We start from the raw sequence: 20059 nt of genomic DNA, 5'->3' as shown, positions 1-20059 counted from the left end.
TGTCTCACCTCCCAGCAATGACGAGTGCAGAAATCCTGAGTGGGATGTGAATGCTCACTCCAGGGCTCTAGGGGCTGCTTTTCCACTGTTCTTACCCTTGAAAGGAGGAGTGGAGGGTGGGCTCCCTGGGGTCTCGTCTCTTCCTGGGACTTTGACCCTGTGCTATAGGCTGAGATTACCCAGGAAGTGACCAGCATTAGTCCTGCTTGGTGATTTGGTGAGCGCATTAGGGCTCTTGCTTTTCTGGGCCCAGGCTTGGGAGAACTGGCTAGGTAGGAATGGCGGGGCTTCTCTCATGCCCCTAGGCTAGATTAGGTGCCCTTACAATTCCTGGCCCTTGCTGCTTCTCCAAGCGCAGCACTCACCACAGTGGGCTGAACTGCTTTTTGCTGTCTCCCTCCCTCATTCATTCCTGAACACTAAGGCAGGAACTGTGTTCTGTCCGTGCCCGCTCTGCCCCACACTGGACCACAATCTCCTGCTTTCCCTCCTATCTCTCTGCCAAGTCCCCCCTTAACTCTTTCTGGATAGGTCACAAGGCTCTGTTTTAGCGCTCTCTTCTTCTCTGCACACTATACTCTCCCTTGTTGAGAGACATCATCCCTTTCCATGGCTTTCGTTACCCTCTTTGTGCTGGAGCATTGCTGAATCTCTACTTTCAGTCCAGACTTTCCTATGCTCCAGACCTCTCCAATTGATGAATGGCCTCTTGGATATGGCCATCTGACTGTCTCTTAGGCTTCTCCTTTCAACAATTCTAAACCTCAGCTCCTCACCTTCTTTGCCAATCTGTTGTTCATCCTCCTGAGTACTCTGCCTCAGCTGATAGCAGCAGCAGCCATCCAGTTGCCCAGGCCAGAAATCCTGCTGCTTGTCATCCTTGGCCTCTCCCTTTCTCTTTCCATCCAATCACTGAGCCCTGTACAGCCAATGTCCTGTTAGTTCTCATTCCACTGCCCTACTTTAGAGCAGGCTTCTCCGGCTCTAGTCTGGACTTTTCAATAGTCTCCTCACTGCCCTCTTTTTCCTTCCATTCTCACAGTTGCCTACAGGACCTTTATAAAGAAAAAACCTGACCATGTTTTTCTCTTGCTTAAAGTCTTTAAAGGCTCCTTACGATCCACCAAATACATCTATGCTCCTTTGCCTGGCATTTTAACTGGCCCCAGTCTACCTTACCCACCTTATCTCCACCATTCTGTTCTCACTTCCCTGTGCAGCTGAGCAGTACTGAACAGCTATAGTTCCCTTAATATACCAGGCTGCATCATGCCCCTGTGCTTCTGCACATGAGGTGTCTGCTGTCGGCCCTTTTCTGCTCTGTTTATCTGGCAAACACTTATTCATCTTTGGAAGATTTGCTGAATTACCACTGAATTAAGTCAAAAAAGCATTTCCCCTGATGTTGTGGGCTCTGGGAGTGGTTGGAGTAGGCATGATCCCTGTCCTCAAGGAGCATATATGCATAAATCTGGCTAAGTAAACTAGGATGGCAGCTTTGGTCAAGGGAACCCAGGGCATAAGCATCAGAAACTATAGTAGGCTTGTGGAGGCTACAGGAAGGAATTATTATCAACTCCCAAAAGGTAGTCATGGAGTGACGGCAGCAGGAGAGAAGTGAACAGGGTCTCCCCGTGGGGGTGGAAGCATCTTCCAGGTGGGCCCGGTTGTATGTCAGTCATCAGTTGTCTTCCCTCCTTCTGGGCCAAGGAGGCCATCGGTGGTACCTCTCTAGGGAGTCAGAGGCCAAACAGGCTGTTGGACTCTTCCTTCTTGTGAATGTTTTACTGAAGATCTACCTCTCTCTTTTGGCCCTAGCTGCATGGTAGTTATTTAATGCTGCAGGATCTGGAACTGGATGCTTGGGTTCGAACCTGGACTCCCTCTTTCCAGTTGTGTGACCATGGGTGAATAAGTTACCTCACTTTACTTCTGTGTCCATATCTATTCATGGACGCAATAATAATAACTATCTTCATAGGTTGCTGGGAGACTTAAAGGAGTTGGTCCATGTTAAGTTTTTCAGAACAGTGCCTGACACATGAAGTACAAAAATGTCAACTATTATCACATCTCCTTTTTGCCTGTTTACTAGGCAGGCAGCTTCCCAAGGGCAGGTTTCAGTCTGGTGCATAGCTGTGTATCTGAATTCCATCAAGAGGCTGGAATGGAGCAGGAGGTCTCAGAGCACAGATGTGAGTAACTGAATATGTGACTTTAGAAGAACTGGCTTTCATTCCTCAGTGGGGGGCCCAGGAACAGGGAGTAGCTGAAGGGCTAAGAAGAGAGCAACAAAACTGGGGCAGGGGCAAGGATGCTGGGCTAGGTGGGGAAGGCGGTGGGAAGCTATGGGGACGTTTGGTTCTGGGTCTTCCTGGCTTGGTAACTGGTGTGCTATTTGGTCCAGGGGGAGTCCCTTCCTGCACCTCGTTTAGTGTACTTGTGACATGGGAAGCAAAACCCCTTCCTATTTTCCCAGGGCTGGAGGGGCTAAGTGAAAAGGTGGGCAGGACTCCATCTGGCCACATGCTGGCTAACATATACCCTGCCTAGGAGCAGAAGAGAAGCCTCATTCTGGTTCTGCAGACTCCTGTCAAGGGTGGAGGTCGACTCCTCCATGATCATAAGCTTTCCCTCTCAGCTCAAGGGAAGAAGTGGTACAGAGGGGAGAACTGGGGCTCTGGGATCAGATTTATTTTGTAGCCCAATCCTGGTTCCTCCACAGAGTAGCTCCGTGGCCTTGGGCAAGTCATTTATAACCTCTCTGAACCTTAGTTTCTTCATTTGTAAAAAATGAGATCATTTCTACCTTGCCAGGCTATTGTGATGATTAGTGATAACATCTGTAAAGTCTTTAGCATAAGCCTAGTACACAGAATGTGTTGGATAAAAGAGGGTTCTTCTTATTTAGAACTCACTCCACCAGTAGGGGGGACTGTCTCGTTTGTGACAAGCCTGGAGTTCCTCAGAAGAAAAGGGCTCCACGAGCCAGAAAGATTCTTCGAGCTTATCTTGGATCTAGACACCTTGTTTGTCACATGAGATCCCTGATGCCTAGAAATGAAGCAGAGCTAGAACTAAAAGTTCAGGTCTCCCTCGCTCTCTTGGCATCTTTGTCCCACTTCGTCTCTCTGGAAGGTAGCCTGGGCAGTGACGAAATTTCAACACTTGGACAGTACTGGTCTTCCCTCAAATGCCCAGACTGAGCTGTGGTCCAGAGAGGAGGTAAAATCACATGGACTAAGGGCCTGAATGTACACACAGAGCAAGCTGAGGAATGATCAGACCTCTGGGTCCTTGGTTCCTATTATCCAAAGCTCCCCACACCTCCAGGTGTCCCCATCTCTGTTCTGGCCCAGGCTGACTTTCACCTCATCAAACAACTGCAGCATGATAGTAAGCACATCTGGATGAGCCTTGTCCACTTCATCAAAGAGCACCACAGCGTTGGGACACTGCTTTAGCTTCTTGGTCAGCTGGCCACCTTCCTCATGGCCAATATAACCTGGTGGGGACCCGATAAACTTGGCCACCTGGGGGAAGGAAGGTAACATGTCAGGAAGGCCTTTCCATGCTTTAAACTTCCAATATGGGGAATGTACAGGGAGATGACTTTGTAAACACTGTCAAGACTGCCTGTCTCAACAAGGAGTGTCAGGCTGTCTCCCAGGGTGGCAGGAACGCTACCATAATGGGACAGCAGATAGATCTTCTCTATGTTTATTCTTCAGAGCAAACCCTATGCAAAACGGATCAGTGACCCTGCTGCACACATATACCCACAAAGGACAAATCCAGGCTGCTGGAATTATCTCAGGCCCAAATCACAAGCCACATCGAAATACCCAGGCCATGTTGATAAGCCCTCCAAATCACGCTTCGCCTAGGACTCTTACCTCATGACGCTCCTGGAACTCAGACATGTCGAGCCTGATGAAGCCCTGTGTGGAAACAAGCAAGAGTCCAATTGGAAACATGAAAGCAGAGGGAAGGGGTTAAGAAGGAGAGCGTCTCAAATATCCCCTAGGCTTTCAGACCACACCAACCCAAGATCTGGCTACTTGCCATCTTTTCTATCCACTCATTCCCTATATGATTCTATTCTCTACCTTAACAAACCCAAGTCAAGTCCCTGCCCTTCTAAATCTGGCTCAGAATGTTTCTTTTTTCAAGCAGGCTTCTACTAGTTTGATTATCATATCATCTACCCATCCTCCCACCCTCTCGTTTATTCCATATTTCCTGAGAACATCTGTGTGTGCTGGGCACTGGAGCTACAATGGTGAACAAGGCTTGGTCTCTGTCCTTGAGGAGCACCCACTGAGTGGGGCGGGCAGCCATGGACATAGTCATAATCAGCGTGGATCGGGATGACATAGAGGGGAGCAACAAATATCCAGACAGTTCCAAGGTGCCCTCACCTTTGCAAGTCTGTGTGGGCACATACCCCTTGGTTTTAGTTTACTTTTCTTTTAAATTAATAAACCTTTTTATTTAGATTTCTTCATCTCATCAAAAATCCACCCATAATGTAGCTTGCAGCCTTTTTCTCCCCACTGTGGGCCTAGTGGTGGCTTCCAAAGAAGTGGTTCCCTGGTGTTAGGTCTGACCACGATTAGCCCCAAGGGAAGAGAACAGTGGGTAGTATGGGATTTGTGAGTCAACACAGGTAGAGTACCCACTTTTTGTGAAAAATTTAGGGATTTAGGCAGTTATAAGGGCATTCACAAGTGCCCTGTCGCTCCACCCAGACCAGGGCTCCCTAGGCTCCTCTCCTGCTGGTACGTGCTTCCATCTGAGAGAGCACACTCACTGACTACACTTTTCCTGAGAGCTGGGGGTGACAGGGAGCCAAGACCCCGAGGGAGGTAGCTATGTCTGAAATGTAGGCCTATTCTAGCTGATCTGAAATTCACTCAGTGATATACTTTTAGTTTATTCTCTGTTCTGTTGTTCTGTACCTGAGGTACAGGGTGGCAGAAAGAGCCCGGGGCTGGTAGCCAAGAGCTTGGCTTCCAGTTCCAGTTTTGCTATCTGTGTGGCCCTGGGCATGCTGCTCCTCTTTTTGAGCTGTAGTTTCTTTTTGTATAACACAGGCCCTTATTTCTTCTCCTAGTTTCACCAGGGGCCTGAGGAAAGGATCTACTCCAAGAGGTGAGAAAGGGTTAGGGGAAGTCAATAAGGTCACATGGGGGTGATCCCTGCTATCAGACATAGGGCATTAGCCAGCAAGCATCTTCTGAGGGCCCCAGGCAGCTTAGCCAAGAGAAACACAGGCTTCAGGAAGGATGGACCGTGGAGAAACTGGGAGTGCTGCCCAGAGGGTGCAATGGGCTGAATGCCACAAGGTGGGTATCTGGTAATAGCTGATGGTCACTGGGTGCTTACTGTGTACCTGGCAATGTTCTAATCAAACTATAAAGGGCTTAGAATATGTACAAGTCTATGAGGTAAGCACTATAATCATCCCCACCTAACGGATGAGAAAACTAAGTCACAGATTAAAGTAACTTGCCCGAGGTCATTTAAACTTCATAATCTGGTCATTATACTCTACAGCCTTATATTTCCTGTTCTGTTAATCAGTCGGGCTCTTGGCAGTCTCCATCTGAGTTTTGTGCTCAGATGTTAGTCAATGTCCCAGGAAACAGGGAGTATAGACTAGGGCTTACTTACTATCAAGTGATCTGGGTTTTTACCCTAGTTGTTCTACTGATCTGCTTGTTCAAATAAATTTGAACAAGTCTCAGGGCTTGATTTTCTTGGCTGGATTAATTTTGGATTCATATGATCTTAGCTTAGGGTTATCTAGAAGTGAGACAACATAATGACCGTAATATCTAACATATATCAATTGCTTATTATGTGCCAAGAATGGTGTTTAGCATTTTACATCATTATCTCATTAACCTTAATGATAATCCAATAAGATAGGTACCATTATTGAACCTATCTTATAGATGAGAAAATTGATATAAGCAGAGATCCCAGCCACCTCCACAGAGTAGTTTAGAGTTGGGATTTGGACCTAGGCAGTTAGACTCAGATCCTTGCTCTGATCTCTTTGTTATAATAATGCCTCTATAACCGCAAGTCTTTAGGGCTCCACCACCCTATATCAGGATGAGATCGCAGAATACCATTAAGGTTCTTTCTCGAGGATTATTAACCCTAATAATGGAAGTTAATAAAGCTGCTCAATTTGGGAGGAATAGTAGAGGCTATTAAGAGAAAAAAAAATAAGCACACAGATCTGATAAAGAAATTATAAAAATGTGCATACAATGCCTTGTGAGAGAGCCAGGTCCAGAGATATAGTGCCTCTTTACAAATGACGCAACTAAGGATCAGAGAGCCAGAACGCGAATCCAAGTCACCGACTCCCAGGCCAATGCTCATTTCATTTTAGTCAGCTCTACATTCCACTGGGACCTGTACACAACACTTCCTACACATCACTCCATAGGTCCTGGCAGCGTCAGATATCTTGGTTAGATAGCTTATAGTCTAGTACTTTTGGATTTTGAAGGCAGGTCTCAAACATGCCTGTTACATGGCCAGAAAACATCTATGCTAAACACATATTCTATAATGAGCTGGCCCACAGTGCTGATACAGGTAGGAATTCTGTAGAAGCACTACCTATGATTTAAAAATCATACATGCGTGGTTATATTGGGCTTCTCATGCCTCTCATCTCCCTATGTGACATGGGGACAAATTGACAAGTTTACAATCTAGCCTCTTATTGCACCTGAGAACAATAATATTCAGAGAAGAGTTGAGACTGGATTCTGATTTTACTTCTTCGCCATACAAGTGACCTTGGAAGGCCCCTTCATGCTGTAGGGTTAGTTTTCTCATCTGAAAAGTGGGTCCGATTTAGTATCTATGATATTTTCCTCATAGGATCGAATAAGACAGTCAATGGGGTACTGCTGAGGAAAGTACGCAGTGATGAATAAACACGAGACAAGGGAGCAGGCACTTACTGCGTGCTAGAGCCTGAGCGAGCTGGGATTCATATTATCTCACTTGATGCTCATGACTATCTTAGATACAGGGCTGTATAGCTTCACTTTGAGACAAGAGAGCTGAGTTGAAATGTGGAGGGGTAAAGCAACCTGCCTAGGCCTAGTAGAAAGTAGAAATGGAACCAGTGCAAGGAATGACTGGCTCCAGAACCTGGACCACCCAACCCACTGCCTTCAAAGGGTGATGGTGTTACGTCCTTCTCCTAGGTGAGGCATGTATTGAAAGATGCCATCAGGACACCCTATACTGGTATAAATGTGCCTCCAACTAAATATATGCTTCAATTGAAAAATGACTTGCATCATCAATCTTTTAATAAGCCCCCTCTCCTTTCTACACTAGCAAGTCAACAGATAATTTTTCTACTTCCACTGTGTATGAAGACATATTAAGACAGCTTGGATAAGGAGATTATAATTTGTAATTAAATATTAACCTTTCTGACAGTATTAAAATTAAAATGCTCAGAATTCTTCATCCCTAATCAGGTGGTTCCTGCCCGTAACTGCATCTTCCCTAATAGTCTTGCTAGTTTATGGCCCTTTCCAGAGTGCTAATTGTTTCAATCGCTGCCAACCTGATGCATTGTCTTAAAAATGTTATTTTGGTTGGAGCACATAAGCATGTCATAAGCTGCTTTTTGCCTGCCTGCCTGTCAGGTGGGTCTGCTCTGGGTTTGGTTGAGGCAAAGCATAGCTGGCAGAGCCAGGGAGGCTCAGGAGACTTCAGCTAGTTATTAAGCAGAAGGAGGCCATAGATGTGGCTCAGGAGGACACAGCCTGAGATATCTTGTTTTTTGTGGCTGCCAGGACCTCAGGAAGGTGGCAAAGGGGCAGGCAGCTAGGTCAGAAGCAGGACATGAGGTACATAGGGCTCTGCTGCTGGGGCAGTTTGGCTGGCAGAGACCTGAGCAAATCCTCAGTGCCTCAGGTAGGGAGGCTTTCCAGAGAAATGAGGCAAGGGCATCTGGAGTTGTGGCTCTGGTGATGGACAAGGGGACCTTAGCTTCCACAATGGGAAGGCTGGTAGAAAGAAGAATGTTTGGCCTTTGTTGAAATGTTTCTGCAGTCTCCAAGGACTGCTCTCTCTGACATTTCTCTCTGCATGAAAGCACTGCCTAGAAAGTCAAACTAAGCCAGAGTCAGAACAAATAAGGGATGAGGACAGCCCTCTCCTATGGAGGGTCAGGGCTTCGAGTCATGGGGGAAATGGGATTGTGACCGCCCCACAGAGCTTAGACATAAAAAATCCTGTTTAAAAGCTCATGTGGGATGGAGAGAAGCAAAAGGGCATCTTCTTGTTCCTCCTTGTTTTCTCTTACAGGCCCCAAGACTCCTTCTAACATGGCCTTGATGGCACTGAATAGTAATAGTATGTTTCTAAAGCTGTCTCCCTCTCCAGACTGAGTTTCTCAGGGTAGGGAGAGTGTCACAATAAATACTGTATTATCAGGAATTAGTATAATACCTGACACAGAGTAGATGTTTGAAAATGTTGTATGGATGAATCTCACTGGGCTCTCCCAAGTACCCCAAGAGTCAAACAGGGCAAAGAATATTCTTCTTATTTCATAAATGAAGAAACTGAGGTACAAAGAGGTTGGATAACTTGCCCAAATTCCTGGAGCAATTGGTGGTCAAGTTGGGGCCAGAGCTGAGCCTACTACTCCTGGGCTAAAGCCCATCTTTTTGACTGGCTATTGCCAGATTCAGGGAGCCTAGAGTTTTTGGTCTAGCAGGAGTGGCAAGGTCTCCTTGGCCTGCAGATCAGGCCTAGGCCCCAGTTCTTACCTTTTTGGCATCTTTGTGCATATACTTGGCTGTCTGTTTGGCCAATTCTGTTTTTCCTAGTACGAGAGAAGGGAGAGAAATTAGGTTAGAACCGGATGACTATCTCCTGGAATGAAAGAACGTTAGAAATGCATGGACACTGAAAATAATATATTTTATGGATGGGAATGTTGAGGCCTGGAGAAGGTCAGTGACTCTCTCAAAGTCACCAAGGTAATTAAGGGTAAAGCTGGGACAGAATCAAAGTCTGCACTGCATCTTGATTTTTTTCTGTAGATGGGATTGAGGTTTTTTTCTCTATAGCAGCATCCTAAGATTAGGAGGTTGACTCTTATAATCCAGAGCCAACTTGTCCTTTGAAGCCCAGCATAGACCTTGCCTCTCCTAAGAGCACCCTGACTTCCTGGCTCACTGCACTGTATCTCTCTAGACACCCATGATCTTGTTACCCAGCCATACCTGGAGTCATAGCTCAATCAGAGGTAGGGAGGGCACCTTTCCTTGGCTTCAAAGCCTTTCTTTGTAACATAAAGAGGAATGACAACATCAGAGTGGTGGCTCTGAAGGACTATTTGGTATGCTGGTCAAGCCTTTGGAAGTTACTGTCCAGTATAGGAAGTCAAGTTCTACAGTATCATGGTGAGGTGGTGTTAATCTTTTTGGACCCTGTATCTGAGGGAGAGCTAAGCTCATAAAAGTGCTGAGAAGGGAAGAGGAAGCAACCAAATGCATGAAATTCCTCATCAAGACAACGGTGGGAGGTAGTGGTAGAGGTGTGTGTGTGGTCTGTGAGGGTAGAGAGCAAGGGGGTAAGAATGCCTCAGATAATCCAGTCCAACTGGCCAGAAAAATACCCAACTCAATTTACTGCAACCAATTTTGTTATGCACCTAGCACTGTGCTGGCCATCAGGGGCTTTCTTTAGCTTCCTAGTGGGTTATGTTACAGGCTGTACTGAATAAGGCTGATGTGCTGGGCAGTGGAGGTGGTTCAGTTGTACCCAAAGGGCAGCCTTGGGGGATGCAGTATGGCTGGAGCAGGGGTACAGGCTCCAAAGGGCCTGGCCCACCAGGTGAATTAGGCCCTGTATCCCAGCTTCCAGGGGAGGGGCATACTTCCAGCTATGCCTAATGTGACAGATGATCCCCTTGCTGACTCTGTAATTTGGAGGCAGTTGTATTGGGAGCTGGAGTTGAACTAGAGGTGGGTGGCCTGACCCTGGCCATAGCAGCTGGGGCTCCCCCATCTCTTCTTTCCTACTGGCTGATCTGTTCCCATTACCTATTCCAGATGATCCCAAGAAGAGGAAGACCAGAGGGTGTTCTTCATCGTACCAGCCATTCTCCTTCCTCCGGATCGCTATGGCCAAACACACAAGACAGGGGACAGGGAGGGAGGCAGATAAATCAATGACACAAAAGGCAGGATAATTATCACTAAGTATACAATATGTTTTACTGCTCTGCGCCCACTCAAAGTCCTCACTACCATTAGTGCTGCCTAATCTGATTAGCTGGCAAGGCCCCTAGAGATACCTAATCAAGTTAGCATGGATTTGGAAAGCTGCCCAGAGCAGATTTCGGATAAAGTTTTCCAGGATGAGCACTCAGTGTTGCCAGGGAAACTGAAAGGCGGGTGGATGGTGAATGGAGGTGAAGCGGGTGGGGGTTGTTGAGGGAGAATTCAAGAGGAACTTTAGCTCTCGCTGGTTACCCATCTACTTACCACTGGTGAGAGGCTGAGCCTACCTCCTATGAAAATGGGAGAGGCAGAAGCCCATGGCAGACCCCTGGGGATCTGGGGTGTGAGCGCTGGACTCTCCTACTTGGGGAAACCAAGGTCTGGTCTGCTGTCTGGAAATACAGTCAAGCACACTTTCTGGAAGCCAGTCAAGGGTGGTATGGAGCTCAGGACATAGAAGGGTGAGCCACTTGGTTAGCACCTCTACTAAACACAGCCTTTGGGGGCTGGGGTAGACAGAGGTGTTGGGAGCAGGATAAATCTTAACCAGGTTCCTTGGGGGTGCAGCTCTGCTAGAACAAAACGAGACCTCTCCTCTTCAGGTGGAAGTACCTAATCAAAGGCTGTGCATTCGAAGTGAAGAAATTACATGCCCAACTACAGAGTGAGAGAATCAGACTCAGAAGCATCACTCAAGTATAACAGCAGGAGGCAGAATGAGGCAGAACCATCAGAAGATGAACCATTTATTGAACATGCTATCTGCTAGACACAGTTGGAAAAATCACTACCATTTTATTACTTAAGACCTATACAAAAACTCTGAGAGGAAAGCACTATTCTCAGCTCCATTATACTGAACAGGAAACTGAGGCAAGAGAGAAACAGACTTGAAGTCACATACTAGATTACTAGTTGACTGGTAGAGATGGTAGCGTCGCTTTCCCTCTAAACCAGTCTTCTTTTTCTGTCACATATGGCTGCTTAAAAAAAGTAAGTATTGATTTGGGTTGCATTAATGGTAACCTGGCAGTCAGAAGCAGGAGAAGGACAGAGTGCTGTTCAATGTCACGGTCGGTTTGCAGATGGAATAGCATGTATGGTCTGGTCCCCAGAATGTTAGGGGAAGATTAGCAAAGGGATATATGTCAGAAAACAATGTCTGCCAGTACTGAGGTGAGAAGATCCTAAATGTTATACTGTGTAGTACGATCTATGTGGTTGGGTTTCAAAGAAGAGGGTGCAGAGGTCAAGGAAGGCTTTTTGGAAGAAGAGGGACTGATGATGGATCACGGAGCCTGGGCAGGATCTGAAGAGGTAAAGGTGGCCAGTATGACAGAAGTGAGAGATAAGAATGCACATAAGCAGTGGTGGGTGGGATCAGATTATGAAGGTCTTGAACACCTGTCCTAAGAGTTCAGGTCCATGTCGTGGTCTTTCTCACCTCGATCTCTATTATGGCTACCGTAAGTACTTTCTAGTTCTGGCCTTACAGAAACAGACGGAAACTGCGCCACCTCATGAACATCAGACTAGACACTATGCTTGCCTGGGAGATGCTCCCAGAGAATACTGAGAGGGGCCTGAGAAAACACTCAGTCCCACTTCTCCCCTGGGCTAGGTCCCAGGTGTCTCTAAACTAACTGGCCCAGTCCTCTGGAAGGCCTGGCGCTATAGAGAACCCATAGGCCTTACAGGTACCTGAAGCCTGGGAATGAAGGGGAGAAGTCCAAGTCTGGCTGAGAGGAAGTCTCCAGTGTTCTGAGAGAAACAAGAACCCAGGGGAGGGGTAGCTGGGGGGTGGAAATATTAATTATAAAATGGCAAAGGCTAGACTTTTGAGAACACTACATGTAGATGTATACTGGGGTGGTGGTGAGAGAGGGATCATCTGAAAGGAGTCAAATTATTTCAAAAGTTGACTGAATTGAGGTTTCTGGGATATCTGGGGAGGCAGAAGTGACCCGGTATCACTTAGGTGGCCTGGAGGGAAGTTCCCCAGGTGTCCCCAGGTGTCATGTACCTGAGGTTCTGATCTGGACTTCTCTTTCAGGAAAGCTTCCCAGCCCACTGAGAGCTGCACACTGCTAGGCGATGCAGTTCAAACACACATGGAGAATGTGGAATTGGATTATTCCTGGGGCCATCTTTTCCACCTTTCTTTTCTAATAATGTACCTGGGAGAGAGCTCTTTATAATGCCAGGCAGACCCTACTGCACAGCTGTCCCTGGTCAATTCTGCCAGACCCAGGGCATGAGTCTGGGGTGGGCTTGATCTAGGGCTCTTGTGAAACAGGTGAAAGCCAACCATTAAACAATTACAGCTCTGGATATTTCTAATAATATCTGAAGAGAGAAACAGCCAAGCAGATGGAGTCCGACAGAATGAAAAATAGAAGCAGCTAGGAAGGACTGGGGAAGGCGGACCCCAGGGGTTGTGGTTGGCAGAGTGGCTGAGGACCAAGGCTGGGATCCTTGAGGGTCCTGTCAAGCCAGGGCAGAGGCTGGGACAGACAGAGACCTGGATGGGCCCATGTGGGATGTGGTCATTGGTACCAGTGCTCTCACTGTGGACCAGCAAAGGCAGCATCTTACTCTGTTAGCACTAAAGAATGTCCTCTGTAGTCTCTAAAGAATGTCCACAGACATAACTTCATTTGAGTCGATTTATGAACCTATGAGGTAGGCAGGGAACTTGATTCCCACTCTACAGATGAGGAAGTATGTACATAGAAGTTAGGTAACCTGCTCAAGGTTCAGAGGTAAATAAATGAAGACCCTGGGCTTTACCCCCAGCTCTGGCTGGCTCTTGACCCTGAATTAGGAGTTGAGGGAAAGGAATCAGCTTGCTGCAGCTGCAGTACCTCCTCATATCCTTGCCTCACCTGGAAAATTATCTGGCTCAAGCAGCCATTCAACACAGTGCCTCAGACTGAGCTCTGCTCTTTGAGCTCTATCGAGATGGTGCCAGGGTCTCCTTCACTGGCTGGTTTCATCCCTATAAGCTCTAAGCAGGCTTGGCTGCCTCTCCACATGTAGGGCCAGTAACAGTGCCTCTTTGTGGGTTCTTCCCCTTACCAGAGACATGTCTATTACTACCAGACCATCTTAAAACTCACCTGCAACAACTCTTTTTGATGAACTCTACTACCTCACATCAGCCCCATTACTCCTGGGAGTCTGTATTCTTTGGTCCATGTTCATCTATGAGGTGGTAGGCTGGGGAGGGCAGGAGTTACAGGATCTAGTTTAGAGCCCTGGCTCTGCCACTTACTAGCTGATTGAGTAAAACACTTATTCCTTTAGAGCCTTGGTTTCCTCATCTATAAAATGGGAATATGATACATGCTAAGTCAGCCCCACAAGAAGATTAAATGAGTTATTGGTTATAAAAGCATTCTGTAAGTTGCAAGAAGTGGAATAATAAGAGTAAAAATAATGGCAGTCATCGTGGCAGCAATGGCAGCAGCCATCAGCTTTGGTACTTTATAGATAACTCATTCATCTTTATAATAATCTTGAGAAGTAGGCATTATCTCCATTTTACAGAAGAGGAGACTGAGGTTCAGAGAGGGGCGGTGTAAGGGGTTTCATCTACCTGTGCCTTCATATCCAGCAAGAGGGTGTGCCCCAATCTGACTGTGTATCCTGAGGGACCCTTGGGAGTAGCCCAATAATATATAATGCTTGCTGACTAAATGAATTAATTCTTGGTCTTTCTAGAATCACAAGAGGGAAAGAACAGATACTTCAACTCTCATTTTACAGAGAAGACGACTGAGGCTTGGACCTAGGAGTCTCCTAGGCTCTAAGTGGTTACTACTACCCTTAGGTGAATAAGGCTTCCACTCTCTTTTTAACCTCTCTCCAAGGGGCTTATTCATTTGTTCAGCAAATAAGCTCTGCGCCAGGTGCCGGGAAGCCTAAAATATAGTTTGTGCCTTTTAGGTAAACGTTGCTATGAAAACTGTGGGCTCCAAATGAGATGGGAGCACTTGGAAAAGTAGGGAAAAGTCATTTGTGTCTGCCTGACCTTTGTGCCTGAAGGATGCGGAGGAGATTGTCAGGCAGCCTAGGTATAATGGGACATTCCAGAAAGAAAAACCCAGTGTGGGCAAAACCAAAGTGAGGGGAAAAGAACTACCAACGCTTTCCATCCTAGGCCTTTGCCTCCGTTAGCTCAAAATTCTGGGGCAGTCTGAGTGGGCTGGCTCATCCTTCCTGATAAGTTCTAATGATCTAGTGTGGGAGATTTTTTTAACCTAACCTGGAACATATTTGTTCCCCCGAAGGACCATGAGAGTCCTTCAGAGGGACTCTCATGATTGACAGTCACCTGAATGTCTATTAGCAATTTCCTGTCTACAGCTTGTAGGTTCAAGGAGTATAGCAAGAGCTCATGAAGTGCCTGCTGACTGAGTGAATACTGGGGCCTTGGGTTCTCGCTCCTTTAGGATTAGTCTTTCTAAAGGCAAACTATTGCTATTGAGTGGTTAATATATTAAAAATGCAAAGAGAAGCTCTTGCTGAGCTCATTCATTGCGTGTGCATACACACTGCAAGCAGGCATCACTGGAGGGAAGAGTGACACTTCTAGAAAGAGGCTGAGATGAGAATCTGCATTGAGGAGAGGTGGAGTGTCAAGATGGGCTCAGATTTTGTTCACTGGAGTTCAATAACCTTTTACACACTTATGTGCCCATCCCTGGGGAAACGGCTAAATGAGAGTTAATTCCTGACCTAAGACACAAATCGATGCTCTGTGGTAAGCGCAGTGACAAAAAGTGTCCATGGGAAGTCTAGAGAAAGGGCTCTCTATCCAGGTGGAGGGCCAAAGAAGGCTTCCTGGAGAAGGCCTGGGTCTTGAATGTCTCAGCAGGCCAGTGGAAGGGCAGGGCAGTTCAGGCAGCGAGACCAGCAGGGCGCAGGGGAGACGCCCAAAGTGGTAAAGTGTGGAGGTGGAACTACAAGCAGTTTCTAAATTAATCGCTGCCACTCCACAATTCACAAGTGATCTAATGTATTTCTCAGATTGGAAATAGGACTCCGAGGGAAGGTCCAGAAAGGCACAGGGCTTGAGAAGCTTAGTTGAAGAGGGAAGTGAAGCACAAGATAGGATGGAACTCCTGCTGTGTGCCACATGGCTGATGCCGAGATTCTGGATTTGGGCCTAACACTGGCATGGAGGTGCAGTTGAGGTGGTAGATCTTCTCTGAGGGAGTTCATGGGCTTCAGAGTCAAACGGGACCAGGCATGATGGGTGGTAGTGAGAGGGAGACACAGGGAAGCTTCCAGATGTGCAGGGTGACCTGCTGCCCAGAGGAGGCTTTGCAGAGCAGGTCTGGGGAATGGCCTGTCCACCCAAGGGGTCAAAAGTCAAGTAGTATGGGTGTTGTAACGAAGTATTTTGCTACTGTCACATTCCCTGGATGCTTGTAAACTACTAGAGAGCAGGCTTAGAGCACATCTTCTTTCCTCAGAGCACATCACAGAGACAGACAAGGGGCCATATCAAATTAATTCAGCAAACTGCACTAAGCATCTACTTTGAGCAGAGTGCTGTGCCAGGAACTGGAAAAACAAAACAAAAACAATTCAGTCATGATCTCTGCCCTCAGAAGTCTATAGTCTATTGCTCCTGAATGGAGTTAGGCGAAGTAAAAGCCAGCCAGAATGGGGGAGACAGGCAGAGCTGAGGTGCGGAAAGGGCTAGAGAAAAGGAATTCCATGCAGAGGGCAGCATCAGCAAATGCAGGCAGGAGATCGACACAGCATGTGCAGGGAATCAGAAGCAGCTGGTGTGGCTGGTGGTGTCATGGTGTCGTTGGTGAGTGAAATACAAAGCGGGGGGCAGCAGGGTTGGGCCTTGTGTGCTGGGCTAGGGCAGCGAGGGCCACTCAGGGATTTTAAAAGGGGAATTTTTACATTTTACAAAGCTCACTCCAGGTGGGGGGAAGTGATTATAGTGAAGGGAAAGGAGGCAGGGAGACTAGTGAGGAGGCTACCGTGTGGTTCAGATGGGAGATGCTGAGGGCCTAAGCTTTTAAGAGGGAGAATGGTAGAACTTGATACTTGATGGGCTGAAAAAGGAGAGCGGGGAGGGAAGGGCTAAGGAAACATCTAAGTTTCTGTTTAGACAGTGAATGGTCATGCCTTTACTGAGAAAGGAACACAGTGGGTAGGCAGGTTGGGGGAGAGGGGCCGAGTCTAGTGCTGAATGTACTGAATAGGTACATCCTCTGAGGAGGATGGTGGGGCACAGAGGCTCTGAGCTCCTAGGAGGTCTGCCCAACAGGGCAGACAACCTCCTCCACCCCATGACAAAAAACAGCTTCAGATTCTCGAAGGAAAGCCTCACTTCCAATGCCAAGAATCTGGCTTGTGGTATGTAGGTTGGCTCTACTTTGGCTCCAGTAACCCTAGAAGACCAGAAAGGCCTTGAGGCCTGGGCTGTGGGGTTGGTGCGTTATCGCCTCCATTTGTAAGGCGGTAACTGTGCGCCAGCCTTGCTAGAAGCCCTGCAGCTGGGGATCACACTGATAAATTCACTGTATTACTTTGCACAAATCAATATCCCAGCACTTACCAGGGGTTGATGTGACCGAAATTGGTTTCAGCCAATTCGAGAGGGTAATAAATGGCCATTTATCAAATCAATTCATTCTGCGGCACTTCTCTGGCTGCCCATCCTCATGGTACCCCTGGGGTGCCAGGCTCTACCCAGCCAAGTACCTAACACACATCTGAAACTATCCTGGAGGACCCAGGGAGGCCCAGCCTACACTCTAGATTTGCCTTCTTCTCTTGCATCCGCTTCAGTCTTGAGGTCCTGAGGCACTGGCTGCTGCTTGCCTACTACAAATTGTGACCCAGAGAGTGCCTCAGGCATTACCTGGGCAGGTAGCTGAACATTATCAGACCATTATCAATGTGATCTCTAGCTGCAGAGCTTCTAGTAAAGCAGGCACACAGTTACCACCTTACCAATGAAGGTGATAATGCAACAACTCCACAGCCCAGGCCCCAACAGTCTGTCTTCTCTGGGGCCACTGGAGCAACAGCAGGGTCAACCTACATACCACAGGACAAGGAGCAGGGTCTTCCTGATCTGAGGCAGAATTTAGGTGACAGAATGGAGCTTTGGGTAGAACAAAGCACTCTGGGTAGATATTGTGACAGCTCCTGAGAGGTGGGTTGCTGAACCATCTACTCCTGCTCTGGGCCAATGGCAAAGAGAGAGAGGTGGGTGGGGCAGCAGAGATTGGTAGGGGGAAGAGGCCAGCCCGGGGCTGGGTCTAAGGATCAGCCCCAGCTTGAAGGAAATAGCTGTGAGCCCGACCTAAAGAGCACAGTATCCAACCTAGATGGTAAACATCTTAAGGACAGGGACTAGGTTTTATTCAGTGGTGTCTAGCAAACACTGGAAAGAACATGTGCTTTATAGCAGGGGTCCTCAACCCCCAGGCCACGGACAGTCCGTGGCCTGTTAGAAATTGGGCCACACAGCAGGAGGTGAGCAGCAGGCAAGCTATTGAAGCTTCAACTATATTTGCAGCCACTCCCCCGCTCTAGTCTTACTGCCTCAGCTCCACCTCAGATCATCAGGCATTAGATTCTCATTAAGAGCTCTAGTCCCTGGTGCCGAAAAGGATGGGGACCACTGCTTTGTAGTCAGACAGTCTGGATCTAGCTCCCCAGTACACAGGTGAGGAAACTGATGCTCAAAGAAGCTAAGTGACTAGCCTGAGATATACAGCTTGTTAAATGCTGACCTGCTATTTGAGCCCAGGCTGGTTGAATTCTTTCCATGTCATTGTCCTCCTCCCTCTCTCCCAACTCCTATTTCTGGAAGTGTCATATCATACGGGCTTAAGAAGCTGGTTAGAAGCAGGAGGTCAGAGGAGCACACAGCTTGCTGAAAAAGGGCCATGTAAGAAGTAGAGGAAGAACACTTGATGGCAGCTGTGGTTTTGGCCCAAATGGACAGGAGACTCCAGCAGAAGATGCTTTCTTAGATCTCTGCCCAGGTAATCTATCTCTTCTATGGGCGGCTACTTCTCTGTTCAACCCCTGAGAGCTCCCAAAGTCTTCATCCGTCCACTTCACACATGACCTTGGCAAAGTGGGGGGTTGCCATCTCCAAGATGGTGACCGAGGGTAGATGTCTGTATCTAGACCCAAAAGGGCAGCTTGGTGTGGTTTGGGCCTGAGTAGTGGGGCTTGTATATTTAAAAAAGTGTTCCCTGGCTCCTGTATGTGCCTGCAGGCACCCTTCTGACCTCTAGCTAGTGAGGCAGCTCTGTTGATGAGGTCAGGCCCCTGATGAGAAGCTCACAACTGCCACATGAGTCCCACTGGTGTATGTAAGGATGATGGAGTTCAGGCTGGGCTCAGTGTGTCACAGGGGCGACCACCTTCATTTTTCAATTACTTCTCTAATTGGTTTCCTAGGGCTGACAATTCCACCCCAGAATATCCCAAAGGGGCACCACAATTTTAGCTGGACGTCTCCTTTATCAGTGAGCAGAATTTGGTGCTGTCCTTGGCAGTCACTGGACTGCATCTGGTGGGACTAGATACTTAGAGAAAAGAGGTAAGCAACATGTGAGTGGGAGATACTGCAGAGCAGAGATTTTAAAAATTGAGCTGAGCATCAGAATTGCCCGCAGGGCCTATTAAAACATGGATTGCTGGGCCTCACCCTCTGGTTTCTTATTCCATAGGTCTGGGGTGAGGCCTGAGATCTGCATTTCTGACAAGATCCCAGGGGATGCTGATGATGCTAATCTCCCCAAGGAGAACCACTGCCTTGGGGGTTACCACCTTGTCTAAGATAGGTATGGGTTCCTCTGCCCTTGCTAGATCTGTCTGAGGTCACCCTCAGGGAGTCATGCACTTGAATTAGCGAACAACGGTGAGGCCACCATCTTGAGCAGAACTCAAGTTTTACATTTTTCTCCAGTGGGGTTGGCAAGGGCAGTAGGGCCATTAGATTAGGGATTACATCAGCAGTTAGCCTGGCACTCTGGGGTCAAAGTATGGAACATAAGAGCTTCCGAGGTGAAGAAGAAGGCACTCAAGACTTGTTCAGGATGTTTTACCTAAAACTGAGTCAGTGGCAGAATACAGAAGTTCTAGTTCTGGCTCAGCTGCTACAGTACTAGTGATGAATAAGCTTCCATTCCTTTCTGGATCTGTTTCCCCACCTGAAAAGGGGGGAGGGTGCATGGGGCAGTGGACTAGATGAAGGTCAGAGTTAAATTATAAGCATAGGAGAAGCAGCCTTGAGCAATTATTTAAGTGCTCTGTGTCTCAGCTTCCTCATCTGTAAAATGGGAATTTAATGGTACCAACCTCACAAGACTGCTGGAAGGATTAAATTACATAACATACACAAAGAGCTTACTTATCATGATGCTTAGCACATAGACAATACTCAACAAATGTTAAATAGTAGTGTTATTAGCCACCTCTTCACAGTATGGTAACAGCAAGATATACACGTCATTGCAGCAGACCATGAGCTACCCCTGCCCTTTTTGGCGCTGGCTAGTATCTTACATACTCACCTGCACCCACTGTGGCGATGGCGCTCTCCTGGCCAATGATGTGTTCCTTCAGCCGCTGCTCCAGTGGAAAGCGGCGCCGCTCCTCTGCCTCACGCTTCCGCTGCTTCTCCTGGAACTATGGGGAGAGAGTACAGGTGGATCGAGAGTGCAGGGCGCAGTAAGACCCTGATTTCATTCTATTCCCCCCAGGGGATAAAACACAGG

General features: G+C 47.5%; 1 protein-coding gene across 1 annotated transcript in view; it reads right to left on the bottom strand.

Annotated features, from left to right (window-relative positions):
• The window catches only part of CLPB (ClpB homolog, mitochondrial AAA ATPase chaperonin), a 133564-nt gene that overhangs the window by 9440 nt on the left and 104065 nt on the right, over nucleotides 1-20059 (bottom strand). Inside the window, exons 8-11 of the mRNA XM_011377410.2 lie at nucleotides 10107-10184; nucleotides 8826-8881; nucleotides 3897-3941; nucleotides 3372-3533 (exon numbers count right to left, since the gene is read on the bottom strand). Of these exons, the coding sequence (XP_011375712.1) occupies nucleotides 3372-3533; nucleotides 3897-3941; nucleotides 8826-8881; nucleotides 10107-10184 (341 nt within the window). The remainder of the gene's footprint in view (nucleotides 1-3371; nucleotides 3534-3896; nucleotides 3942-8825; nucleotides 8882-10106; nucleotides 10185-20059) is intronic.

This window comes from Pteropus vampyrus, unplaced genomic scaffold (genome assembly GCF_000151845.1).
Source record: "Pteropus vampyrus isolate Shadow unplaced genomic scaffold, Pvam_2.0 Scaffold311, whole genome shotgun sequence".
NCBI classification, from domain to species: Eukaryota; Metazoa; Chordata; class Mammalia; order Chiroptera; family Pteropodidae; genus Pteropus; species Pteropus vampyrus.
The sequence above is the reverse complement of the archived record's forward strand: the minus strand, read 5'-3'. Positions and strand labels throughout refer to the sequence as shown.